The 27,946-nt window shown below is 53.3% G+C and overlaps 1 protein-coding gene across 4 annotated transcripts; it reads right to left on the bottom strand.

Annotated features, from left to right (window-relative positions):
* Positions 1-109: 109 nt before the first annotated feature.
* On the bottom strand, positions 110-27,151 carry Glt8d2 (glycosyltransferase 8 domain containing 2). 4 transcript variants are annotated; one of them, XM_003461072.5, is made up of 10 exons: positions 27,029-27,151; positions 18,950-18,995; positions 17,223-17,315; positions 10,929-11,100; positions 8,077-8,194; positions 4,672-4,756; positions 3,442-3,554; positions 2,507-2,673; positions 1,406-1,518; positions 110-671 (listed from the first exon to the last, which is right to left on the bottom strand). In XM_003461072.5, exons 2-10 carry the CDS (start codon positions 18,966-18,968, stop codon positions 502-504), a joined length of 1,050 nt encoding a protein of 349 aa, XP_003461120.1. In that variant the 5' UTR covers positions 18,969-18,995; positions 27,029-27,151; the 3' UTR covers positions 110-501. The 4 variants fall into 4 exon arrangements, with proteins under 4 accessions (XP_003461120.1, XP_063111540.1, XP_063111541.1 ...); XM_063255470.1 differs by lacking the exon at positions 27,029-27,151 and adding an exon at positions 26,788-26,853; XM_063255471.1 differs by lacking the exons at positions 18,950-18,995; positions 27,029-27,151 and adding an exon at positions 18,153-18,889.
* Positions 27,152-27,946: the final 795 nt, after the last annotated feature.

Raw genomic sequence — 27,946 nt, forward strand, 5'->3', positions numbered from 1 at the left:
TCAGTTACAGGTTTCCTTCTGTGCCAGGACTGCCTGGCGCTCATCCCTGTCAACCATAATGTGTGACTCCAACACTGTGTAATACGTAGTCACAGACGTGAAGAAATCATACAAAACCACGAATACTTTATTTTCACAGGTTTCCACATTTTAAATGCAATCATTTTGATAAAAGACAAGATAGGCAACTTGTTTCAAAAATATACTCAGATGCAAAAAACCTATTTAGGAATTTTTAAGAAGTGTGGCCCTACCAGTCAGTCAGGGTTATGAAGCAGGTGACCGCTGCTCCCATACCCCTGGCTTCCTTCCCACGTGTCCCGACCCCCACGCTGCCCACCCGCACTAGGAGATGTGCCCAGGTCCGTGGAGCCCGCCCAGTGGGTTCTGCAGCTCCTGCAGGAGTCGGAGGAGCGTACGGGTGGAGGGCAGTGCTCACAGAACAGTGCAGGACTGGCAACGGGCAGCTCCCTGTGTCCACACCGTGTCCCCAGTACGGAGTCAGCTGTCATGACTGAGTTTGAAAATCCCCGCGGGGTCGGGGACAAACCAACTCTCCCACAGGCCAGTGTGGGCACCGGGGGAGCGCCAGGGCTTGTGCTGCCCGTCCCAGTGCAGCAGCTTGGCCTCCTGCAGGAAGCGCCCCGGGTACCTGGCGTCAGGGCTCCAGCCTGCGGGCGGGCAGACAGCAATGAACACTAACGGGCGTGAAGCCGTGGGCTCAACCCCAGTACTCTCACCAATGCCCTGTCTGGGGTTCAGGGTCCCCCCATGAATGGGAATTTGGTAATTGTCCTGTGTTCAGTAACCAGTGCTGCGGTGAGCAGAGAGGGCAGGAGAAGGCCGGGATGAGGAGCCAGGGTCACAGGACCAGGGAGACAGTGCAGTGTGCATGGCAGGACCTGCCCCAGGATTCCCCTGTGTGACCTCAGCCTTGGGCAGAGGGCTGCACTGAGCTACCTCAGAGCTGGTGTGTGCCTGTTATCTCAGCACTCGGGAGGCTGAGGCAGGAGGATTGCTGTAAGCTCAAGGCCAGCCTGAGACCCTGTCTCAAAAAGGCCAAAGAAGAACTACCTCAGAGGGGCCTGCAATTGGGCAATAATTGCCGTTTTGTTCCCTTTTTGGGGGGCAGGCAAGAGTACTGGGAATCGAACTCAGGACCTTGCGCTTGCCAGGCCAGCACAAGTAACTGCTGTTTCTGGCCAAGTACACCTTACACATTCTCTAGATACAATTTATTATGATGCCGGGATTAAACCCAGCGGAAAGCACAGCCCCTGAGCCTGAACCCACACTGTCAGCCTAGTGAAGCCCCAACACCTCCCACCACTGGCCAGTGCAGGTCGAGGGGCCCACGGGTCCCAGTGGCTACCGAGTGCCCCCTGCCGGGGCCCTGCAGACTCACCCAGGTGCCGGATGTGCCACAGCGGGTTGATGGTGGAGTGTCTCCCGTGGAACACGATGAGCATGGGCGACGTGGCCACGCCACCCCCCAGGGAGCTGCTGTAGAGGTTCTCCCTGAGGGTAGAGGGGTACATGGGCCGTGAGCAGCCAGGGTCACGGAAAGCAGACGCCCACATGGCGCTCTACAAAGACCCTCGGCCGTCCCTGTACGGGTTAACTTGGGACTCTTCGTTCTTTTCTAGAACCCTCATTTTGAAAGTTGTCGAGCCAGGAGTGGTGGTGCACTCCTGTAACCTCAGCTCTCAGGAGGCTGAGGCCGGAGGATCGCCTCCAGTGCAAGGCCAGCCTGGCTACACAGGGAGATCCTGCCTCAGAACCCCACCAAAAAAAATATTGTTGAGCTGTGGACCCCCATCGACTCCTTTTAGATTCACAATGTTAATATTTGCTATTTGAATGCTCAGGCTGACTTCTCTGGTAGCCATGTAAGAATTCTGACCCTGTGTTAACAACTGCAGGTTATGAGGGTATCCAGACATGCAGACAGGCCATACCGTGACGTGAGAGGCATAGTCATATCACAGTTATTTTTAGTTATTTTATGTTCTCTTTAAAACATTTACAATGAAAAATTATAAATTAAAAGAGCCAGCCTTTGGCCAGGTGTGGTGGCACTTCCTGTAATCCCAGCATTCAGGAGGCTGAGGCAGGAAGGTCACTGCAAGTTCGAGGCCAAGCCAGACTACACAGCGAGACCATGTCTCAAGAAACAAACCAGCAGACACCTAACTTTAAAAAGCCTTTTTGGGGCTGGGGATTTAGCTCAGCGGCACAGCACTGAGGTTGTGAGTTCAATTCCTGATACCAAGGGGAAAAAAGTTTCATGAGCTTTATAAAACAGTCCTTAAAAACAGATTTCTACAGGAGGCGTCTCATTGACAAAGGCACAATCCTGAACAACTCAGGACTCTGGGCCGGGCTCCCGTCTTCCTGCCCCCTGCCTCTCCCTGTGCTCGGGACCCCCTCCAGCTTGGGAAGTGATTCCCAGCCCCAGCCGGGTGCAGCCAAGGGCCGAGCAGGGGGCGGGGGCGGGGGCACGCACTCCACGTTCCGCTGCATCCACTTCTCCAGCTGCTTGGTGATGCGCTGCTGTCTCCACTCTGTCATGTTGGCCACCATCACGCCGGGGTTGAAGGAGCAGGTGCTGGGGCTGATGCCCAGGTCCTTGATGGCCTTCTTCCGGTAGTCCAGGAAGCCCATGTATGTGTTCTGCAAGGCAGAGGGGTCGTTTGCTTCTCAAAAAGGACTTTACATTTTGAGGCAGTGCAGGCTAGCCTCGAACTCACTGTGTGGCCCAGGCTGGCCTCAAACTTGTAGCAATCCTCCTGCCTCAGCCTCCTGGTTGTCGGGATTACAGGCATGCAAAGCTTATTTTATTTTTGGCTGCCATTAAATATATGCCGAAATGTCCTTTCTTACAGTAGGGTAAGGAGATCCTTATCCTTCAGCAAAATTAGTATTTTCCTCTAGTAAAAGGGGGAAAAAAGGTGCGCTTTTGCACACCTGGAATCAGGGCATCCTGAGAGGCTCAAAAGGTCTGACAGCCCAGCTCAGGCAACTTGGCAAGACCCCAACTCAAAATGAGAGGGGGTGGACAGTGCCCAGTCAGGGAGTCTTTCTTTTTTTTTTTGTTTTGTTTTTTGTCTTTTTCATTTTTATTGGTACCGGGGATTGAACTCATGACCGCCTGCTTGCAAGGCAGGTGCTTATGCCGCTGAGCTAAATCCCCAGCCCCCAGGGAGTCTTTCATAGCAAACGGCCCACTGCCCACGTGGCCAGTGCATTATCTCACCTCGGCTCGCGGTAACACACCCAGAGGTATGTTCCACTCAAGCAGCGTGGGACTTGCCCAGCCTGAGGCACAAGGTCTGGGACAGGGACAGGGATGGGAATGGACAGTCCCACGGCTGGCACCATCTCCCTGATGGCCCGGTTCTCGGCGTGGGCAGAAGGGGAAGGGGGGCCCGCGGTGCCCACCTGCAGCCCCACCAGCCTGCTGAAGTCCTGAGCTGCCGGCAAGTCACAGTCCCCTGAGAACGCCGCTGCGTGTCCCAGAGACAGGGTGGTGTCGTACAGCTCCTGGATGTCACCTGCGTGGGAGACGGCAGCAGTTCAGCGTCGGCACACGCTGGAGAGTCAGGAGGAGCCTTGGCGTTTACAAGCCCTGATCTTGCTGTGGGGAGGGAGAGGCCTGATGTCACACAGCATGGCGATTTGTGCAGTAAGAGCTTGTGCAGCCAGCCTTGGTGGTACACGCCGTCATCCAGCACTTAGGAGGCTGAGGCAGGAAGATCGTGTGAGTTCAGGCCAGCTGCACTACATAGCGAGACCGACTGTGTCTCAAAAACAACTCACTGAACATAAGAGCTGGCGCCCGTTTGGATGCCACTGACCAGGTTGGTGCCAGCCAGATGTACGGCTGCCGCCTACATCAGGCAGTGTGTATGCTGTTGGCATGTGGAGCAGCCGGAACGTGGTATTTAAGCACCCAAATGTAAGAGCTGGGCACAGTGCACACACCCACAATCCCAGCACTGTGGAAGCAAGATCACTGCAAACCTGCGGCCAGCGTGGGCTCCACAGTGAGACCCAGTCTACAGAAACCACCCAAATTTAGGTCACTAAGAATATCATCAGCGAAACTATTTCTGTACTTCTCTTTGGCTTGGTTTTGTTGCTTGGGTTTTTTTGTTCTATTTTGCTTTGAGACAAGGTCTTGCTGTGTGTCCAGGCTGGTCTTGAACTCACTATGGAGCCCAGGCTGGCCTCAAATTTGTAGCAATCCTCCTGCCTCAGCCTCCCAAGTGCTGGGATTACAGGTGTATGTCACCATGCCTGGCTGTTTAGTTGCTTTTTGGGACATGGTCAGGCTGGATTCACTATGTAGCCCACTGTCGCACTGAACTCTCAGCAGTCGTCCTGCTTCAGCCTCCCAAGAGCTGAGGTTGTGGGTGTTCACCACCACCCGCGGCTCTCCACACATTTTAGGGTTCTAGAGAAGGAACCTGCTCCCACGCCAGTAACTGCAGACCTGATCGTTGGAAGAGAGAGCCAGCTGGACCAACAGGAAACACTCAACCCTGCTTGCAACACAGTCCCTGGCATATCTCTAACGGGCTGTGTCCAGGCATGCTGCCCTAAGCTTTCAGGGTGCTTGGGCCTGGGCAATGGCCTCCACCTGCGTCCCCCTAGCCGAGGCGAGCGTACCTTGCACAATGACATCGTCATCCAAGTAGATGACCTTCTCATGCCGGTGGATAAGCAGCGGGAGGTAAAACCGGACGAAGTTCAGCTGTTAAAACAAGGGCAGGGGAGGGGAAGAGGCAGTGCTTCGGGGCTTCCTGTGGGGGCCAGGGTGCTGTGTCGACCACAGCCACTGCGCTGCAGGGGACCCAGGCGGCCCAAGGGGCGGGAACCTCACTGGCAGGCGCCCCTGCTGCGTCCCAGTGCACCTCCCCTCCAGTGTCGCCAGTGGTACATTGTGTCAGCCTGGGAAGTTCAGAGGTTTAAGTGACTGGCAGGGGCCAGGGTCCTGACTGTAACACCCCGTCCTGTGCTCTCGTTGCTCTGCCGTCTTCTGCAGCCTTGACCTGTTGCCCGGGTGCCCTGCCTGGAGCCAGCTGGTTATGGACTGAAACCTCCACAAACTGGGAGCTAAATAAACCTTTCCTTCATTTTGGGTGTTGGGTGTTTTGTCTCAGCAACAAGAGAAAAGTGACCAAGACAGACTTGAGTACCAGAGCAGGGGAGTTGTTGCTGTGACTGTACCTGACCGTGAGGTTCGAGACCCTTTGGGAATGGACGGCTGTTGGGAAGAGTCTGGGAAGCTTTGGAAGCCTGAACGCACTGGAGCAGCTTAGGCTGTTCTGTGCAGGAGGTCTGGCCGGAGCCCTGAAGACCAGGAGGCTGAAGAGAGCCTGCTGGTAAAGGGCAGGTCGGGGGGTTTCTGCTGGGAAAAGGACTGCGCCAGCCGTCAGACTCCAGACCACGTGTGTAATGGCCTGGCAGAAAGTCTGTCTGAACTTCGGCCCCATCCAGAGACTGCCTGGGACTAAATTTAAGGCAGTGGACTGACTATCCTGGCAGAAGAGATTTCGAGGTAGTCAAATGTTGAGGCCATGGCATGGCTATCGTTGGGGGCTTTAGACAGATTTATGTTGTGAATCAAGAGCAAAGAGCCCAGAGGATGATTTAAAACATGAGTTTGGCCAGAAAGGAAGCTCCAGTGAATCTGCCGACTGTAAAGATAGAGCTGAGGAAATCACAGATGCCGAGAGGAAACAGAGTATCAAAGCTGGCCTGAGGGCATCAAGACAAGCAACAAGTCTTTCCTTTTGCAGCCCCAAAACTGCAAAAGTAAAAGACTGCTTTGAGGAGAAAGCCACAGCGCACCACGTCCCAGAATAGTGGCAGTACAGAAAATTGGTTCCTCAGAATTGGATTCCCAGTGCCCAGTGATCCAGGGACGCTACCCCAACAGCCAAGAGGGAGCAAAGCCCGGCTACTGCTCCAGCTGGCAGCAGAGCTTGGCTCATCCACCTGTGGCACCAGAACTTGGTGCTGGCTTTAGAATGCAAGAGGTTTGGGGTTAAGGCTTCCACCTCAAGGTCAGAAGGCCTGGGAGGCCAGCAGTGCACCCCTGAGAGGCAGCGTGAAGCTGAAGGTACGGTGGAGACCCCACAAGTGTGGAAAAGCCAGGAATGTGGATCATCTAGGGAAAGCTGCGAGACAGCAAACAAGCCTAAGAGAGAAGCCACAGGAGCTGTGAGCACCAGAGGTGCCGTGGGGGCAGAGCCACACAAGCCCCTGGAGCCACAGATGCTTCAGGATTTAACATTCGCCCTGCTGGAGTTTGTACTTGTTTTGGTCCTGATCCTTTTGCATCCCCGCTGGTAACTTTTGGAATCAAATGTTTATGTTGTGCCATTGCAGGTTGGAAGGTTGGAAGTGTTTAACTCTGCTTTCATATGTTACAGGGATCTGTAGCTAAGAGTTCCTTACATCTCAGAGACTTGTGACTTGAACTTTGCAGCAATGCTGAAACTGTTAGGACTCTGACAACTGTTGCAGATGGGCTAAATGCCTTTTTGCATAAAGGGATGTGCATGAGTCTTTGGGGGTCCAGGGACAAAATGTTAGGGTTCCAATGTAACATATGTTGACAAACTTAATGCTGGTTCTTAAGGATTGTTAACCCTGTACAATAATGTTCAAGTTGTGAACGATTAATGACAAGTATGTCTTTATGTCTGGAGACCCATTTAAAGAAATGTGTCTGGCTGCCAGGCTGATAAGGGGCGGATTGTAATGGTTGATACATTGTGTCAACTTGAGAAGTTTAGAGGTTTACCTGAGAGACTCAGCAGCAGGCAAAGGTCTTCACTGTGTAAACAAACACCTCATCCTGGGCAAGGGCGGGGGAGTGCTACACCTGCCCTAGGTGGAGGCCTGCGTGTAATATAAGGGGGGAGAAGAGGTTGTTCTCCCCACTTTTGTCTGGCTGCTTTTGCTGGCTGCTGCCCTGAAGTGTTGCCCCTGTGCCACGCCACCCTGCCCTGGAGCCAGTTGAGTATGAACTGAAACCTCCACAAACTGCAAGCTAAATAAACCTTTCCATCTTTCATTTTGGGTGCTGGGTATTTTGTCTTAACAACCAGACAAAAGTAACTGAAACACCAGGATTCCCTATCACCCAGATTCCTCATCACCTGGGTTCCCTGTCTCTGGGATTCCCAGGCCTGTCTTTAGGGGTACAGCTGCCTGTGTCCCCCATGTTTGGTCATCACAATTGCATTACTAAATCAGCCTCATGTGCACCATCCCAGCAACCACCTGACCTTTCAGCTCCCTGATCCAGAGAAGGGTCCGGGAGCAAGAAGAGTTGGCAAGGGCTTTGAAGTTTCATTAGTGACAGCACTGTGTCACTGTCCCCACTGGGCTCCTATCTGACAATAAATATCTGCAGCTGGGGCCAGGGATTTAGCTCAGTGACTCAGGTGCTTGCCTGGTAAGTATAAGGCCGTGAGTTCGATTCCTGGCACCGAAATAAATGAATAAAGTATCCCAGATGGGGAGGGGGTATCCAGAGCAGCTCAGCTACCCAGAGCTGAAAACAGGGTACAAAGGCTGGGGATACAAGAGCCTAAGGGTAGCGAGTATGTTTTCCTAGCTGCCACCTGGCCTGCTACATATTCACAGGGTAACTTTGGTCTACACATTTCTTTTCTCTTTCTTTCTTTCTTTTTCTTTTTCTTTTCTTTTTGAACAGGGTCTTGCTGTATCATTCAGGCCGGCCTTGAACTCACTATGTATGTAACCAGGCTGGCCTTGAACTCATGGCATCCTCCTGCTTCAGCTTCCCAAGTACTGGGATAACAGGCATGTACCACCACGCCTGGCTCTTACCTACATTTTTTAATGCCTCATGTCTTTGTAGTAACTTCATCATGCTTATACTGTAAACCATCTTAAACCTTTTCCACAGTGGGGAGCTCACTGGAGATCTACCCCTGTGAAGCTTTGAAAGTATTTTGTGCCACTGGTGACCAGAGCTCTGCACTGACCAACGGTCTCCCCAGGGACAGTCCCGGCACCTGTGTGACTGCTACTCACAGGCTGGAGCAACTCGGGCCTCGGAGAGTCTGGTCTGATCTTTCCCTCGAGGACTGTAGGGTTGAATTCCACGATTTTAAAGTTAATTTCTCTCAGTTTGGAATGTTCGATCCATTTCCTAAAGAGACAGTAAGAACACAATCTCCCTTCGCCTAGTGCCCCGGGCCAGTCTGCTGCCACCTAGACGTAACAGGGCAGTGTGTGTAGACCGGGTGGAATTTGGTCTGCGTGCTCCTCTGGGTTTTCTTAGCCATCTGGTCCCGCCTCACATTTCTCCGCCCTGCAACACCTCCCCCCACCCACGCCATTCCGTACAGGAAATCAAACAGTAACCAAATACCTCCTCAGATCCAAAGCTGCTCCCCAGGAAACGGGCAGAACAACACCACCAACAACAAAATGTTCCTTTTTCTTTATAAAGCAGTTCATGCAGCTGCGGGAACTTCCCTTGCCAGCTGGTACCAGTTCTGAGCGTGACCAAGTGGGACATTCGGAACCTTCCCCTTGGGTCATCTGTATTCTGCTGTGGGTCTCTGTTGGTTGAGTCTGGCTGGTTTGGTTTAGTTTTTGCAGTACCAGGGACTGAACTCAGCCTCTCAGAGCTCCCTCCTCTTCGTCACTTTTTATTTTGAGACACTGTGAACCTCTGGCTGGAATCAAACTCATAACCGTCCTGCCTCAGCCTCCCCGCAGCTGGGACTGCATACATGCCTGCTCTAGTCTGGTTTTCCGACTGCAAGGCTGGTCTCTGCCTCCGCCCCATCTCTCACTCCCCCCATCTTCCCTCATTCCCACCTCTTCCTCCTCCCAAGCACCCTCTCCCCTACATTTTCTCAGTATTTTTTAATTTGATTTTTTTGTTTTGAGGTGAGATTTGCTGTGTAGGTCAGGCTGGCCTTGAACTCACTATAGCGCCCAGGGCGGCCTCTAACTCGAGGTGATCTCCTGCCTCAGCCTTCTGAGTTCTAGGATTACAGGTGTGCGGCTCCACACCCAGCCATTTTCTCAATTTTAAAAACCTCTTTTATCCAATTCATAACGACAGCGTTGGCAGAAGCAATCTCAAATCAACATTTCCACCAATGAAAGCCACAGGTGGCAGCAAAATTACGGAAAGAGGGCCGGGCTCCAGCTCAGCGGTGGAGGGGGCCTAGCATGTGGGAGCGCTGGGTTCGTCCCTGGCACCTCAAAAAAATTCAATAAAAAGTTTAGGTCCATAAAATTTGAATTTTAAAAATCAATCATATCGATGAGAAAAAAAGTCAACCTAGTGGAAAGCAGGCGAGAGAACTGAACACACACTTCCCAATGCCCGAGAAACGGTGGGGAAGTTACGCAGCTGGGTCAGAAATAAACACTGCAGGTTCATCCCACCCGGGACCCTGCGGGGAGACGGTGAGAAGGGCGGGCAGTGCCAGCTGTCAGCGAGCACACAGCAATGTGACACGATGTGCTCACTCTGCGAGGAACAGAAGTTTCTGTTTGTGTGTTCGCTTCAATGCTAAGTTTTATTTACTTATTTATTTTTGTCTTTTTGATACAGGGTCTCACTGTGCAGTTCAAGCTGGACTTGAGCTCACTTTGTAGCCCCGTCTTGAACTCACAGTGATCTTCCTGCCTCAGCCTCCTGAGTACTGGGATGACAGGCATGTGTCACCCTGCCCTGAAGGCTTGTATTTTTTAAACAATTCTTTTTTTTTTGGTACTGAGGATCGAACTCACGACCATGTGCCTACAAGGCAGGTGCTTATGCCACTGAGCTAAATCCTCAGCAACAATTCTTTAATTTTTTTTTTACTAATCAAAGGTCTCTATCTCAAAACTAACAATTAAGGAATAAGTTGACGTGCATTATAAAAATTACCATACTCAAGGATTTAAGACGGGAGTTTCATAATGCTTTTTGGAGAACAATTTACTTTGTAGAGTCATTCTTTTGTCTATAAGACATGGATTTGCTGCTAATTTCAGCATTACTAATTTCACTGGTTGGCTTTCATTGTTCAAAAGTTTTAATGTCACACAGTTGGATTTGTCAGTTTATTCTTATTATTTTTGGCCCAGGGAGATGCTCTTCATACAAGACTGTAGTCTTCTCGTATTTGTATAATACACCTACATTTTGAATTTCAGTTTATTTCTAGGTAATCTAACTCAAATTTAACTTTTCATATTGTATGTGATAATAAAACTCAGTTCAAAATGGAAAGTTGAAAAAAAATTGTAAATTGGTCATTCAAAAATTGTATTTTTGGCGCAGGACATGGTGCTGACTGCCTATATTCACAACTACGTGAGGTGCTGACACAAGAATCCCAGGTTGGATGCCAGGTCTGGGCAACCTGGTGAGACCAGCTCAAAACAAAAAGGGCTGGGGATGCGGCTCAGTGGTAGAGGCCATGATTAGTGTGTGCAGGGCTGAGGGTTCGATACCAGGCATGAAAGAAAGAAAGAAAGAAAGAAAGAAAGAAAGAAAGAAAGAAAGAAAGAAAGAAAGAAAGAAAGAAAGAAAGAAAGACAGACAGGAAGGAAGGATTTTATGTATGTTTAGTAACTCAAAGCCATATCAAAATAGCTAAGTTTGCTAATACTCTCCCAGGTTAAGAAAGAAGGTGGTGAACTGAGAAACCATCTCCTAGACTCGCGGAAGAGCCGTTGGCTAGACCACACAGCCCTCCTGGAGGTGACTGTGTCTTTGCCGATGCCCTCAGTTGCCAGGTCTCCAGCCTGACCACGGGCCAGGCCCTGCTCATTCTTACAACACTCGTCGACCCAGGAAGGAAGGGAATCCGCTCGGGGAAAGGAAGGGAAGCGTCACAGAGCAGAGAGCTCAGAGGTGCTGTGTGCACTACCGTATTCGGGACAGAGTGTTCCGGAGCCCGACCACGTAGAACACGATGTTGGCGTCTGTGTTGCTGTAGATGCTGTTGATGGCGGCCATGGTGGCGCCCATCCGCCCAGCCGCGGCACAGATCACCACCGGGATCTCCTCGTCCACGTCCTCTGGGGGCTCCGAGCCCTCATCTGCAAACAGCAAGATGGGTGTCTTGGGACAGGAAGGGGCTTCACAGCCGAGGGTTTGACTCACCCTCACACTCCTGGGGGCAGACAGCTGGGTGGGGAAGAGGCTGACCACCCTTGCTTGCCAGCACCCAGCCTGTCCTTCTTTCCTCAGGAAAGAATGGGGACATTTCAGCCAGCATACAGCCAACCACTAGGCCAGGCAGGTGCAGTGGCATCAGCATCTGCCTGGCAAACATGAGGCTGTGAGTTCAATCCTCAGTATCTATAAAAAACAGAAATCACTGAATCTATAATTGCAAAATAGCCAACCACTGCAACTCTTCCTGGACTCCCTTGCAGCTACACATGCGGTGCTCTGACAAACGGCTTGTTAATTCAAGTAACGTGCACAGCTACTGGTCTGTCCTTCGAAAGAATGCCTGCTTCCCCCAGAAGGCATTTTGATCTGGGTGACTGCAGAACTGACACATCAGATTTTCATTTGTAAGAGCAATTACACTGCTAAGTCCAGGTTACTCCGGAGCTGTCTCCCAGGACCCAATCTAACAGACACACACACACACACACACACACACACACACACACACACACACACGAGAAACGTATGAAGAACTAGGAGTCTCCTTGGTTCAGCTGTTCTTAACTCTTCCTTGAATCAGAATAGCAGTCGTCTTGCCTTGTTTCTATAAAACAAGGTGCTTGTGATTTTCCTTCCCCTACACACTCTGTAGTGGAGCTTCTCATGAACTCAGGAGGCTGAGGCAGGATGCTTGCTGCAAGTTCAAGGTCAGCCTGGGCTACGCAGTGAGTTCAGGGGCAGCCTGAACTATACATCGAGACCCTGTCTCAAAAAAAAAAAGATAGATGAATGAAAAAACAAATGCAAGAGGGGTGACAGATTTATTCTTTTCTGCCCTGAAAACAGATAAAATACCAAGGCCAAACCACCGTATCTTGGTACCACAGGACAGCACCCAGGTGTGGAGAACATAACTATCTACTACCAAGTGGTGCTCGATTTTTACTTAAAATTCTGTCTCTCTTTACAGATACCATTTTTCCCTCTTTGAAAACCTCTGTCTACACTCAGGCCCTAGGTATTTCTACCTGGTACTTAACTCAACAAGCGCTAACAGAAACTCAGGGGCAGGCAGAGGCTCTGACCCTAAGCAGCCTCCCCGCTCTCCAGCTTTTCACCCGCTTGGAAACCCTCGCAACCTCCACCACCAGCATGAGTTTGCTTTCACTGTGCATTTCCTGCCGCGAGAGAATCTTCCTAAGCCGGCGCAACTGTGGGGAAGAGAATGGAACACTCTCCTTAGTGTCTGACCCCGATGTAACGCACAGCAAACGGCCCCATGTCTACTTACACAGTTACTTGGAATTTTAATTTTGTTTGTTCTTTTACATTTTCCAAATTCTCTAAAGTAACTATGTTTTTTGGTTTGTTTCTTTTGTTTTTTGAGACAGCATCTCACTATGTAGTTCAGGCTGGTTTTGAACTCACTACGTAGCCCAAGCTGGCCTCAACCGTGTGATGATCCTCATGTCTCAACCTCCTGAGTGCTAAGATTACAGCTGTGTGTCACCACACCTGGCCCAGGATTTTTTTTTTTGGTACTGGGAATTGAACTCAGGGCCTTGCACTTGCCAGGCAGATGCTGTGCCACTGAGCTATAGCCCCAGTGTCATGATTTATTTTTATAAACAACCAAACTACTTTTCTTCAAGGTTTGTTCCTTTGAAGTGAGCTATCCTCCCAGAGGACGGAGATGTGGTCTGCTCGAGTGCAATCTGTGACTGTCTTTCTTGGTGTGCAGGTTTTCCTATCCTTTGCCTGGCACTCGAAGCCCCTAGAGATGCAGCCCCTCCTGTGGCTTCGCCCGCGCCTGGCCCAGCCTCGCCAAACCACAGTGCTTCCCTTCTTGGCCCTGAGCCACATGCTCTCCACACATGCTGTTCCTGGTGCAGGACTGCTCTTCCATGCTCTCCTGCCAGTGAACTCCTGCACACCTGCAAAGCCTTCAATAGCCCAGGGCACCGTCTGGTCTGGGCTGGCTGAGCCTGGCTTGCAGCGGGTTTATCAGCCACACTGTGTGTCTTCCCCTCCCTCCCATCACACCGGAGCCCCAGCTGGGCCCAGGTGGCACCTGGTTCCCCTCCGCACTCTCTGTGCCCACCTGTGCGCTCTCCAGACCCTGAGGGTGCCATGATGGCTGGGAGACCCTGCTGGCACCTGCCACGCGGCATGTGGGGAGCTTAGTGATCATTCCGCACTTAGAAACGCTTAAGGGAAGCGTGCTGAAAGGAGCAGGGCAGATGGGGTGCCCCCGGGGAGCAGGCTGGGGAGAACTTCGCCCCAGGGGCCAAGAGAGCAGAGTCCAAAAGCAGGATGCGGTGCACAGCAAGGTGCTCGGCAGGCAGCGCCGTGTGAGCCTGGGGGAGCGTGTCCCCAGGAGAGGGGCACCCCAGAGAGGCTCGAAGGTGTACAGGGTGATCCAAATACACCATGAACGTTAACATCAAAATAGTTTATCACAATAAAAGACACTGCTTCCCAGCACTCGGGAGGGGGAGGCTGAGGCAGGAGGATCCTTGCAGGGTTGAGATCAGCCTGGGCTACAAACCCAGCTCAAGGCCAGCCTGGACTGCACAGTGAGACCCTGTCTCAAAACGAAAAAAGAAAAAGACATTGTCATGAATCCCCCTGCAAACCCTCCCCTCACCTGGAACACAGCCATCGCTCTCGCTGCTTTCTGAAGCAGCCCTGGAGTCCTCTGTCATGAGCATCTTTACAGGTGTGATTAAAAATAAATAAATACACAGTGACCGCTGCCGGAGGCCACCAGGGCAAGGCAGATGGCAAATCATGACACCGTGTTCTCTGCCAATTCCTTCACTGGATCTGGCACCGTGAGACCCGTGGCTCTTCCCCAAGATAAAATGAGCAGGAAAGCAGAGGGATTTTGAATGTAAATCCCAGACACCGAGGCAGCCAGGACAGCGCAACTGAAGACCCTCAGGAAAGAGAACTCCTCCCCCGCTGCTCTCCCCTGCCCCCAGTCCCCGTGTGCTCCTTAACGTCCTCTGCCAGGCAGAGACCCAGCGCCACCCTGAACCGAAACAGCGCTCTCTGCCAAGACGTTTCTGCTGCACGGAAAGAAGGACAAAGACCCCGCAGAGATGGCAGGGAGGGGCACAGAGGGCACAAGCACAGCCCTGCACCGCGCCTGCCCCGGGGGCGGCTCTGGGGACCGCTGCACTCTGGATCCACCGTGCCCACAGGCACCGGGGCCAGCCCTTCCCAAGGTCTGGCTGAGGGCCGCGGCCTGGTGCCCACCAGGACTAGGAGAACGGGTGGGAGTGGGCCTGGCCAGCCCCTTCCCGCCGTCCCCGCTTGGATGAGGGGGCAGTGTCTTTCCCCAGGAGAATCCCCCGCGTGTGAGCCACTGGGACAGTCAGGGGTCACGTGGAATGTCATCACCAGGAGGCTCCGGGAAGGACATCTCTCTTGTCTGCAGCACACGAGGCCACAGGGCCTCCGCACGCTAACTGACAGCACTGGTTCCTTGACTGAGGGTTTCTTACATCCAAACTTTAATGCACACTTCCTGCAAGATTCCAGCCCACGCTGAGACTGTACGTAAGGCACGACAATCCCGTGGACTTGGCACCCAATGCAAAGGACGATCCCTGCTACCAATGTGACGCGAGCCACGAGCCCTGCTTCGTGTAAACCCTAAAGGGCACAGACACGATTTGGACATCCTGGTGGGACACTTTGTGTACTCTTCTGACACTCGTGCTGTTTTTTTTTCCAGTCCTTTTGAGGCAGGGTCCTGCTGTGCAGTTCAGGCTGGCCTTGAGCTCACTCTGTAGCCCAAGCTGGTCTCAAACATGCCACGATCCTCCTGCCTCAGCCTCCCGAGTGCTGGGATGACAGGCGTGCACCACCACATCTGACGTCACTCACCCTTACACTTAACACACAGAGCGGGTCTCCCCCTGTGGACACTGTTTTGAATGGTTCTTCAGTAACAGGGATTTTGTTTTTTTCTGTTTTAACCCTGAATGGGATAAAACCATGACACTGCATCCATTCATGAGTCCAAACGCTTTGTTCATTGTGTGCCAGGGCCAGCAAGTCCACACAGCTGTCCTCCCAGCTCATTGAAGACTTGCGTGCTGGTTTCGGGTAGAGGACGGGTGACCTTGTGTGACCTCCCGCCTCCGTCCATCCGCACAGTTTCCTGCAGGATAATTCATGACGCGGACACTGCGAGGGCTGAGACTGTGGCCTCCCCACGCACCATGGATAGAGTCCTAACCCGGCAGCACTGGGCTGGCGGGACTGCATTTGGAGACAGAGCCTTTAAAGAACAAATTGGGTGAAAACGAGATCTCAAGCGGTACCCCAAGCCCCTTCTGCTTCCCAGAAGAGGAGGAGACACCAGCGGCCAGAGCAGGGAAGGCTCTGGGCCGATGGAGAAGGCGGCTGCCCGCAAGCCAAGGGACAGAGGTCTCAGACACCCTGCCTGTGCTGCGCCTGGCCTGCCCCGGCTGGAACAGCTGTGGGATTTCTCTGCAGGCTCCCTGGCTAATCTCCGCACCTGTACCAACCCTGTAACTTTTAGGAAATCTGTGAAGTTGTCACAGCCACCGCCCCGATCCCGAGGTCTGCTGTCTAGCCGCCACAGCCCGCTCTGCACAGAGCTGCCTCTCCCTGCAAGCCTCCCAGAGGGGCCAGCGGGCCGTGCGGGGTGGAGGCTGTTGGGGCTGGCTTCTTTCTTTTAGCACAGGGACCCTTCTGGAGTCTTCTCTGGTCTGGTGGTGCAGAGATTCGAACTCAGGGCCTCAGGCATGCTAGGCGTTAAGCGCTCTACCACTGAGCTGCCTTCCAGCCCATCACAGGGTTCTGAAGTTCAGCCCTGTTTCAGCCTGCATCACTAACCCGTCCCCGTTACAGCCAGAGAAAGCCACGGAGTGGGCACCCAGCACTCCTCTCCTCGTGCATCACCGCTGCGCACGGGACGCTGTGAATAAATCCGTGAGCGGCAGCACCCAGGGCTCGGGAGAAGTCGTTCTCTTTCCAGAGGTGCTCAACGTTCATGGACCAAAACGCACAGGTGTTAAGTGACTTTTGTTCATTTTGTCTTGTTTTTGAGACAGGGTCTCACTATATAGCCCAGGCTGGCCTCAAATTTGTGGTGGTCCTCCTGCCTCAGCTCCCAAGTGCTGGGATTACAGGTGTGCGACACCACTCCCAGCCACTTAAAGGACTTTTAAGTGATTTTTAATTTTACAATAACCAGAAAGAAACAGGAGCATTGTGGGAGGACAGACACTGGGCGGCTCCAGCCCAAGCACGGAACGGATGTGTGCGACACACCCGAGTGTGAGCCGTCTTTGTCTCTGCCAGCTGTGGGTCGCACCTGTATCTTCCGCATTCTCCATATACGAGTGGATTTGCTTGACTGATAAAAAGTAACTTATTTAATAAACACACCACCAGGGCGCCTTCATTCTGGGGGTGTCAGTGTGGCAGCGCAGTCACCCCAAGGAAGACGCCTCAGTGCACCCTGCCCAGGAGGTGGGGTTCTTAAGCAAAGTTCTGATATAACACTGATGGGAACCGGTGAGCAGGGGGAGGAGGGAGAAGGCCATTGTCATAAGCAAAATCAGAGCTCGTCAGAGACGTAAATTCTCAGCCGGGGTGGTAATACCCCAACTCTTGGGAGGCTGAGGCAGGAGGCTGGCAAGTTCAAGTCCTTCCTGGACAGCTCTGATTTAGTGTGGAAAAAACAAATAAGAAAGTTGGGTGATCTAGCTCAATGTGAAGGCCCTGGGTCCAATCCCCAGGATGGAAAAACAAAAGAAAGGAAAAAAAAAGATAAAAAAAGAAGAAAAAATCCATTCTCAGGCCCTACCCACACCGGTGCTTCTTAAACAGCCCTGCGGGCCGCTGGCGGGCGTGACACCCACCCCAGGAGTCTTACCCACTCAGCTATAGCCAACAGCCCTCCTCAGCCAGAGCCTCGAGGGCACCTCAGGAAGGGACCCGCCAGGGGCTGAGTGTCCCCAGCCCCCAGCACCTTGGGCCGCCGGGTCCCTCGCTCCCTTACCTGCCTCGCTGCTGGACACAGCCGCTCTGCGAGCCTTCTTGTACAGAATCCCGCACACAGCCACGATCAGCAGGAACAGCAGGGCCTGGTTGACTGCAAGGGAAACGGAAGCGGTGGGCGCGGAGCCCTGGAGCTGGAACCGGGAACTCAGGGCAGAGGGAGCCGGGCCTCCGCCAGGAGCAGGGGTGCCTGGAGCTGGAATGGGGAACTCAGGGCAGAGGGAGCCGGGCCTCTGCCAGGAGCAGGGATGCCCGCTGACCTGGTCCCCAGTTGCCAGGGAAACAGAGGAAGCCAGGGGAGACCCAGGCCCCTCCCCGACAGTCTGCTTACTTGACGGTGACCCCCTGACCGTGCCCTGTGACTGTGACCGGCCCCTGCCCTCCAAGCCCTCTCTGCAGGAGCTTTTTCCCCGTGGCCGGTCCCAACATAGCGCTTAGTACCAGCAAGCCTGACCTGAGCAGCAATTGATTTTCCAGGCAGGGACTTGCTATAGAGTCCAACCTGGCCTCGAACTCACAGCACTCTTCCTGCCTCAGCCTCCCAAGGGCTGAGATTACAGGCGCGCACCACCGCACCCCGGAGCACACGGCTGCTTTTCATTTAATTCAGCCACTGGTCAAGGAGGATGTGCAGAAATCCCTGCCCTGGTAAAGGCCCGGGGAGCCCAGCACTCAGCCCGATCCACGGCTCGGGGGCCTCTAGTCCACACTGGGGGTGCTTGCTCTGGGGATCCCGAGAAGTGGGGTGCCTGGGACAGCGTCTTTGGGTAGGGCACACACAGCACTGGCTGTGCATGGATTACGCAGGACGTTCGTGTTCATGGCTTTAATTCAGTGTGGAAAAGCCAGTTTCTGACAGAGCGCCCTTGGCTTCCCTTTGTAAAACCAGTGACACTGACAGGATCAGGTGACAGCGACCTCCCCAACTCACACACCGCTCAGGGCTTCCGCGTCCGAAGACCTGGTTTGCTCCTTCAGGAAGAGGAATACACCAAGGCGCCTGTGTGTCCAGGCGACGGCGAGGCCTGTGCCCCAGTCTCAGGCAGCTGTGTGGCCTCCTCTTAGCGCCTGCCAAGGGGGTTCTTCTGACGTGAGGCCAAAGCTTTGGTGACGTCGGCGATGTCAGGGAGAGCTCAGCGTCAAAACGCTCTTGTGACGTCTCGGGAATCCTTACTTTCAAAGCCTGAGGTCTCAGGGGAAGCAGCCTGGCGCACGGGCTGGAGGAGGCAGCAGCCGGGCTGGCCAGAAGAAGACGGGGTCCCGGGGGCCCCCCAGTTGTGAGGTGCACGTCTGGAGCAGCAGCAGCTCGGTCCCGGGAAGATCATTGAATGCACGCAGCTGCCCGGGCGAGTGGTCAGGACCCACTCGGGACAGGGGGAAGGGGACACTCAGCTCTCCCCCCTCTCTCCAGCGACAAATGAGACGGGGTGACCAGGGGACAGCGGAGCACGCTGCTGGGTGATGTTGGGTTCCGGCCAGGCCTCAGAGCTGTGGCCGTCAGTGTGGGAAGGCGGTCTCGAGTTCCCGCAGCAGGGAAAGAGGATGCTGGGGCGCACAGATAGAAAGGGTGCTGGGCAAAGTGGCAGCCGTCACAGCTGACCGGCAATGGACACACGATTCCTTGGCCCTCGTGCGGGGCAGTCCCGCTTCCACCTCCTGTGTCTTTATAGTTTGAAGGACAAGAATTAAAGTATTTTATAAAATGCAAAGAAAACCCCGAGCTCTCACCTTTCCGCAGCAGCGCCATGTGTGTCCGCGTGGGTGGGAGCAGCACCTGCGGGTGCAAGAACCGGTCCGGTTTAAACAGGAACCGACCTGAAGTCACCCGAGTGCCCGGACCGCGCCTCCCCCCGAGAGTCCGGTGGGCTGGGAGGTTTGCAAACCTCGGACCTGCTGACTACTCTACATCTAGAATCTTGGAAAGGAAATAAGTATTTCCTGATCCTTGTGGCTGAACAGACCACACAATGGGTCCCCAAGAAAATACTTTTTTTGTTTGTTTTGTTTTGTTTTGTTTCTTGAGGCAGGGTCTCCCTGTGTTGCCCAGGCTGACTCGAACTCATAGAGATTCTCCTACCTCAGCCTCCTAAAGGCTGGGATTCCAGGTACACACCGCCACACCCAGCCAGAAATACTCTTTTGTCTTTGGGGTTTCTAACTTTCTCCAAAAAGAGCCCGGGAGCTTCCGGGAGCCCTTGTGGAAACAGGACGGTCCTCATGCAATCTCTCCCCACCCTGCGGTGACCGAGGTCCTCCTGGAAGCCCAGTGCTGTGCTATGGGCCAGAGCAACACCTGGCCCCTGTCCTGGGGAGCTGTCAGTGTGGAGAAAATGCAGCAGGAATCACTGGATCGAGTGTCAGGAAGGGAACGAAGGCGGTCTGGGGACAGGATGAACGGGGTAGAGATTGAGGAAGAGAAATCCGGGGAGGCCCACTGGAGGTGGCGATGCATGGGCAGGAAAAGGGGGGTGAAGGGGCCAGGGCCCTGTGGCTGGAAAAAGCTTTTACTGCAGGAGCCCATGAAGGCTGAGAGGCGACCCAGGAAGGGCCGGATGGGGACAGGGGCTCTGTCAGCTGTGATTTTGCAACAGCTCCAAAGCTAAGGTTTGCTAGGAAGTGAGCACTGGAGGGAGCCCATATCAGGGCGGTCACCCCCCAGAAGGACCTGTGCAGGACCAGAGGGCACAGGGAACGCTTGGGGGCTAGGTCTAACAGTCAGTCATCAACCTTCTGCTCTACCCACCTGGGCTCAGACTGGACACGGTTTGTGATGGGGTGGGGGTGTGCAGGGGTGGAGCAGGGCCCACTCTGAGACTCTCCGCATCCGAGAAGGCAGGGTGTGAGCCCCTGCTGTTCTGATGTCTGACAAGGCCCATAGACCCCTTCCAGAGTAAAGTTTTTCAACGCTTTAAAAATAAATTCTATTATCAAGAAGGCATAAAGAAAAGAAAGCTACAGACTATTAAGCGGATCCGGGCCTGGCGGACACACCTGTCACCCCAGCACTCGGCAGGCTGCGGCAGGAGGATCACCACAAGGTCTAGGCCAGCCTGGGCTATAGAACAAGACCCTGTCTCAAAAAATCAAAAGTAAATAAAAACATAAATTGGGGATACTGGGTTTGGGGCAGTGTATGACATCACTGGTGTGACATCTCTGGTGTGACATCTCTGGTGAAAAAGCTCAAAATCCTTTCAGCATTTAAAATACACGCACAGGACATCGTTACCGTGATTCACAGCCACCCTCCTGCATCACAGGATGTCGGAGCTTCCTCCTCGAGACTCTGGCACACCCAGTCTTTACCACCACCATCACAGCTCAGTGTGCTGTGCAGCCTGCAATCCAGCACGCCTGGAGGCTGAGGCAGGAAGACTGCCAGTCTGAGCCCAGCCTGCAGAGATATGCGACCTAGAGAGACCCTATCTCAATATGAACACTTTTTAAAAAGCTAGGGGTGTAGCTCAGCTCAAAGGCCCTGCATTCCATGCTTGCTTCTGAAAAATAAAAAAATAAACCACGGGGGAGAAACAATTTCAGCCTCCCAGAGGACCCCTGTGTGTAGTGGACCCTGTGCAACCTGCTGACCACAGATCTGTCCTGGTGGTTTGGCCTTTCCCAGAATGCCCCAGAAATGGACACACAGGGGGACTCCCTGGGTGCCTGTCATCTGATAATGTACTGGGGCTCGTGCTTGGTGCTGTGTCTCAGTAATGTGTAACTTCCTGTTGCTGAAATGTCCCATCGCACCATGGTGTGGCCCACATTTATTAACCGTGTACCCACTGAAGGATGGCAGGGCTCCTGCCAGCGGGTTAGGACACTCGCTCACGGGTTCCTGTGATGACAGAGACAAACACCCAGAAGCAGCACTGCTGGGTCGCTGGGTAGCTGTGTATTTAACCTTCCAAGAAGCTGCTGTCTCTTTCCCTAAGTAGAAACCTGTTTTAGTTTTTCATTCCCACCAGCAAGGGGAAAGACTCCCCCTGTGTTCTTGCCAGTACCTGGTATGGTGCATATTTTTGTTTTAGCTGTTTTAATAGGTTTACTGCACTGTGAATTCCATTTTCATTTCCCTGATGACTGCTGATACTGATCTTTTTATTTGATCATTTTCCATTTGCATATGGTGAAGTGTTTAAATATTTTGCCTTTTTTTTTTTCTTTTTTTGGTCAGATTTTTCTTTTCTGTTTTTTTTTTTTTTTCTTTCTGGTACCAGGGATCGAACTCATGACCTTCCACTTGCCAGGCAGGCACTTAGACCTCTGAGCTAAATCCCCAGCCCTCTGAATATGTGGTTTGCAAACACTTTTATCCTGTGCAAGGCTTAATGATGAATTCCAGAGCACAAAAGGTTTAATTGTGACCACAGCACAGTCTTTGTATTTTCCTTTATGGAACATGTCTTTGGTGTCATATCTAATCCGAGCCACAGTGGACTTCTCTTACGTTGTCCTCTGGAAGTCTGTTTTTATATTAAAGATAACATTGTACATTGTGTGAATTAGAGCTCACACTGTGGTTTTTAGCATGTGGAAATCCAGTTATTCCATGGGTGTGAGCTGTCTTTTGTTTCCTGTTTTTAGTTTTTTGTTCTGAAACGAGATCTCACTATGTAAACTCACCTATGTAGCCCAGGCTGGCCTCGAGCTCACAGTGATCCTCCTGCCTCAGCCTCTCATGTGCTGTAGATGTGAGTTTCAAATTTAATATTTCACACCAAAAATGCATCCCAATTTCAGCGTGTCACAGAGACTCAGTGGGTCCGCAGAGCAGTTCCCGGGTCCAGGAAGCGAGGAAGGGGCTGGTCCTCACACAGGCCTTCCCGCTCTGCTCCTGCCTCCGCACTGCGTTCTGCGGGACTCGGTTTCGAGCTCGCGGGGGTGCATCGCTCTGCGGATCTTAACACACGTGCATGTGGGCTCTTTTCTGTTTTCTGTCACTGCTACATACAAGTTACGCCTAACTCTGGGAGGTGCAATGATTCACTACATGCCTACTTTGTGTCGTGTTCAAATCAGGGTGTACCTTCGTATCCTCTTAAGTAACTAACGTTTCTTAGGGTGCAAATACTCAAATCCTTTCTTTCAGCGTTTAAAATTATATATACAGTACATCACCATGACCTAAAAATCACCTTACGTTACAACTTCCCCCTGACAGGACATTTGTGCGCTTTATACCCAGCATCACAGCCAGGAGGCTGAGGCAGGAAGACTGCAAGTTTGAGCCAGTCTAGGAAAATACATGATTTAGTGACACCCTGCACCACATAAATGGAAATGTAGCTCAGTGCGAAGGCCCTGGGTTCAACTCCCAGGTTCAAAAAAAAAAAAAATCACCATTTTGACTGCAGTAGACAGTTCCCTTTTTTAAAAAGGCAGGGTCTTGCTGTGTAGTTCACGGTGGTCAAGGTAGCCAAGGCTGGCCTCAAATTCTCTTGAGATCTTCCTGCCTCAGCCTCCAGGGTGCTGGGATTACAGGCATGCGCCACCACGCCTGGTGTGGAACTGACAATTCTATCAGTTGCTGCCTATTAAAATAACTCAGTGCAAAGCTGCCTGGGCACTGGACACTCAGGATCTGAAAGGCTCACCCTGCGGATTGTTATGGGCCACAAAATCAATTTCCTGCTAGTGACAGTGGAGAAAGCCCTCTGAGCAAAGCAGCGAACACACTTGGCATCGCTGATTACGTAAGAAATTGTGCCTCAAACTGTGACAACTGTGACAGCCCGGCAGTGACAGTCAACTGACCTCACCCTGGCCGAGGCCACTGTCAAATGCAAATCCTGCATCTCAAAAGAGCCGCCCAGAAGAACTCAACACATCAGGGGTCAGGGGACAGAAAAAAAGAGAACAGGATCGAAGGCGAGCAGGGATTCATGTGCATTAAAGTCAGCTCGGGAAGCTGACGGCGGAGGTGCAGGCCTGTCATCCCAGGACTCGGGAGGCTGAGGCAGGAGGGTGGGTGCAAGTTTGAGAGCAGCCTGGGCTACAAAGTGAACCCATGTTCAACCTGAACTGCACAGCGAGACCTGTCTCAGAAACATCAGAAAAAAACCCTAAATTTTGATTAAAGTATTCTTAGCAATCACTGTTTTTTCTTTTTTGTCTGAGGCAGGCTCTTGCTATGTAGTTCAGGCTGACTTCATAGCCCAGGCTGACCTCCAAATCACGGCAATCCTCCTGCCTCAGCCTCTTAAGTGCCATGGTTACACATGTGCACCACCATGCCCGGCACCTTTCTATCATCCTAATTACCATTAAAATATTAACAAGGATATGGTCAATTCCTGAACCATTATTATGCCTGTAGAACTGGAAACTCTACAATTCAAAAAGAATGTTCAAAAGAGTCCAATTAGCTATTCCAGTCCCTGAAATAAAACACAACAGGCTGAAAATGAAGCGTCTCTTTTCCAGAACTATGAAACCTGACTGCCTGGGGCACTTTTAGCTCTTTAGATGCTGTGTTGTAACTTCCCTGGCTTTACATGTTTAAGTGGAGAGTTCTTTATTGGATACCAGACTATTTTCTTTTTTAAGACTCAGTAAAAGTGGGAAAGCCAGGCAGTTTTCTGGCAAGCAGCTGGAGATTTTGGGTTAGATCACAAACATGATGTCCCTAGCGTGTGTCTCAGCGCCCCTGCTGCTGGGACAAACACCCACCACCTGCAGCTAGAAGGAGAGGCCGATGGGCACAGTGCTGGGCAGAGGGCGCGGAAGGGACAGCTGGGCGAAGGGGCCTGCTTCATCTCGGCACCTGGGAAACAGAGAGCCGGACAGGGAGGGCAAGGAAGGGACCAGAGGCCAGGTGGTGTCCCAGGGCCACTGGCCACGGTCCACTTCCTCCCACTAGACCCCGAGTCATCCAGCTATGATGTCACCGGGGGACTCTCCCCTGGTTAGCTCAGCACCCTCTGCACCCTCAAACCTCTCCAAGGGTCTCCCAGAGAAACTGAGGACGTGGATTGACTGGCACAATGCCTCCAGTCAACCTGACACCCAACCGGATCTCACCGAACCATCCAATCTCCAAATAAACACAGTAACCAAGTCGAGGTTCTCCCTATGATCACATGTGCACCCGGAGACGCGCCAATCCCTGCCCCACAGTTGAGGTTCCAGCACCACTTAGAAGCTCAAGTCCAAGCAGCACTCACACCCCCAACCCCAGCATGAGACTCAGCCAATCACAACTCCAGATTCAGCCGCCTCCACATTCCAGGAATGGAAGCACAGGGCTCTGACGGGAGCCCAGAACCGCACTCTCCAGGAGCGCCCCAGGCCAAGGGACACCCTCTCAGCAGGGCCTGCCCTGCAACAGGACAGGGTCAGTCCCAGGCAGCCATCACTGGGCAGAGGAATTCCCGGGTGGGCGAGGCCCTGGGTGGCAGCTAGGGCTGGTGCCACACAGGGAAAGGAAGTGGCCGTCACAGTCCAAGTTGCCCACGGAAGCGTGTGCCTGGGGAGCCGTCCCACCAGACGCCAGAGAGCTGGGCTGTGGTCAGTCTGGGAAGAAAAGGCTCAGAGACCTGGTCATGGCTAAAGGGAGCGGCAAACATGGAAAGGATGCATCTGAAAAGTACTCCGAACATCAGAGCCCCGAGTGGTATTTTACATGCTAACTGAGTAGGTGGCAGGGCCGTCCAGGGTTGCCAGGCTGGGGAAAGCCTAAGGCCACTGCCTGACTCCATGGAGGGGCTGTGCTTGGATTGACTGATCGTGTCTGCCATGGGCGCAGGTAGGAAAGGACTTGGCGGTTGAGTCATTTTCCCATTGGTGGGACACCATACCTGACACCCAGGATCTAGAGAACAGGTGTAATTTGGTCACGGTTCAGGGGATGCACAGCAGGAACAGCATGGCGGAAGGGCGCTGCAGAGCAAAGCTGCTCAGTTCATGGTGGCCAGGAAGCAGCCCAGGGAACAGTGCCAGAGAGGAACGGGTGAGGGACCAGACCCAGAGCCAAGCTCGAGCTCCTGGCCACCCAGGCACACTCAGAAGTGAGCGTCCCCAAGGCCCTGCACCATTCCCAAGCCAACCAAGCTACACATCAATGTCAGCCGTCACACCAACAATCAAACAGGAAGAGGAAAGTTGGGCTGCTGAATGGAGCTGCTGAAAACCTTCAACAGGACAGGCCAGGTGCACCAACGGGACGCCACCAGCTCTGTCACGGCACAAGGCACCCAGTCCACCGTGTGACCACCCCCCTGGCCCGCCTCCTAGAGCCCCACACCCCTCCTGGCTTGGATCCCTTGAGGATCAGGTCACCAGCACGGAGGACAAAGCACATGCAGACCCAGCACCAGGGAAGGAGCACCCGTGGCTGCCCACAGTGGGGTGCAGAGCAGGGTGTCCACGGCGGGAACAGGAGCCCAGAGCCCAGAGCCGCTCTTCCTGTGGGTCATGCTCTTCAGAGCATCCTTTAGAAAATGCTGAGATGCAGAGGCCCTTAGAGAACCGTGCTCCCTCGGAACTAGAAAGGACAGCTACAAGGCTTTATGAACGGAGTGGGGAAAAAAGGAGGTGTTCGCTGTCATCCCAGGGCTCAGGAGGCTGAGGCAGGAGGACTGTGAGCTGAGGCCAACCTGGGCGGTTTAACAAGCTCAAGGCCAGCTGGGACTAAGTAGCTGGATCCTCTCCAAGGAAAGAAAGAGAAGAAAAGGAGGAGACAGCAAAGGCTGGGGGAGGGAGAGGAGAAGGAAGGTGCTGGGAGCCAGGCAGGAAGCAGGTCCCAGAGGCGCCATGTGAGATGTGTCCAGCACTCTGATGACCAGAGGGTCGGGCAGCAGTGGCACAAAGGTGGGCTGCTGCCAAGTGCAGGGCATACGGTCACTGTTGCCCTCACCACCGCCATCCTCAGCATCACCCAAGCTGCTTGGTTTTTACCAACGTGATGCCATTTTATTCCCACTATACAGATGAGGAAGTTGAGGCGGCTGGAGTGAGGGTTACTTCCTGGGCCTGTGCCACGGGCCTGTGTCTCACCACCGCAGTGTGCAGCTGGACCACAGGGAGGACTGGAATCCACTGTGTGATCCGACCAGCACTGGAGGAAAGGGAGCGGCTGAAGCCACGGGCCCGACGTCACCGGGACTCCGTTGACCTCACCGGCCACATCCCAATGTGTCTCTTTTCCCCGTTACTCTGGTGCTGATGGCCACTTCCCACCTCAGGTCAGGGACCTCCTCACCAGGCCTCCCCGGGGGCCACACTTGATAAAGTGAACAGAGGCCACTGTCTGGGAGGCCGAGGCAGGACAACACAGTGACTTAGGGAGACCCTGTCTAAAGCAGTCTATTGGAAGTCTGGAAATGTTGCTCAGTACCAAGGCCCAGAGTTCAACCCCCTGCACATAAAAAAGCACTTTGGCCGGACACAGGCTGCCTGTGCTGCAGGGAACCTCAGCCTCTGCTTGGGCACCGAGGCCCAGGAGGTTTCCCAGACAGATTCCCAAAACTTGAACCACCCTGACGCTCCAGGCCCAGGACACCTGTGTCCAACCTGCTGTCCAGCGCGGCCCTGGGCTTCACAGCAGGGTGGATCCTAAACCTCACCGTTTAGGGAGAACTGGGTCAACCCAGGCAGCCGTTCTGGGGTGAAAACCTTCCCTCTGGGATTTGCTGCGCTGACAAAAAAGGTGAAGCTGGAGGGGGACAGGGGAAGGGGAGGGGAGAGGAGGGGAGAGGGGGAGGGGAGGGAAGGAGGAGGGGAGGGGCGGGCCGGACCCCCCACCGCTCCCCGCCCGGCACCCCCCCCTACCCCCCTGAAGCCTGCACCCCCGCAGCCTCCCTTTACCTGGCTCCGGCCTGGCTGCGGCTCCTAAGGCCCCATGGAACCCGCCTGCGTGGCCCGGGCCGCTGGGCTCCGGCTTCCAGCGGTGCTGGGCGGGGCCGGGCCGGGGCGGGACCGGGACGCGGTCCGGAGGGGAGGCTGCAGGCAGCGGGGCGGGGTGGAGGGGGAGAGAGATCAGCAGCACGGTCACCCCGGCATCCCAGCCCAGGGAGGCTGAGGCGGGAGGGTCCTCCCGAGCTGGAGGCCAGCCTGGGCAACAAGGGAGTTCCAGGGCAGCCTGGACTGCAGAGCGAGGCCCTCGCTCAGAAACACCCGAAAGCGAGCATGCAGCCTACAGAGACATCATGCAAGCCGTGCTGGGGTGTAAGCTTTCCCAGGAGCCACACGAAGAAAAGTGCAAAGAAGGAGAAATTGTGATAGTATATTTAACTTTATCCAAAATATGATTTCAACACAGAATCTGGAAGTGTTAACAAAATATTTTACATTCTTCAAAAAAGAAATCTGCTGTGTATCTTTCTTGTGCACAGTGGATCTCAATGTGAACTCTAAATTTTAGCAGAAACACTCAATATCTATCTGACGTCATAAAACGCACAGCTTGAAAGGTGGGTTGGCATGGCCAGGGTATGAATACGGTGCCAGATGCTTGTAACCCCAGCATTTGAAGAGGCTGAGGTAGGAGGATCCCAAGTTCAGTTCTGTCTGTGAACTTGGAACGCCCTGTCCCCAAATAAAAGATAAAAGGGACTGGGAAGTCTCTCAGTACTGCCAACACCACCAGAGACAGAAACAACAAAGACTTTAAAATTTTCCAATAACCAAGTCAGTGCTCGTTTTTCAGCTCAATAACTAAAATACTGTAAAATTTTAAATTTGAAAGCCGGGTATGGTGGCTCACGCCTGTAATCCCAGCACTTG

The sequence above is a fragment of the Cavia porcellus genome, unplaced genomic scaffold, assembly GCF_034190915.1.
Source record: "Cavia porcellus strain 051 isolate PalLab524CR breed Dunkin Hartley unplaced genomic scaffold, mCavPor4.1 scaffold_8, whole genome shotgun sequence".
Taxonomy (NCBI): domain Eukaryota; kingdom Metazoa; phylum Chordata; class Mammalia; order Rodentia; family Caviidae; genus Cavia; species Cavia porcellus.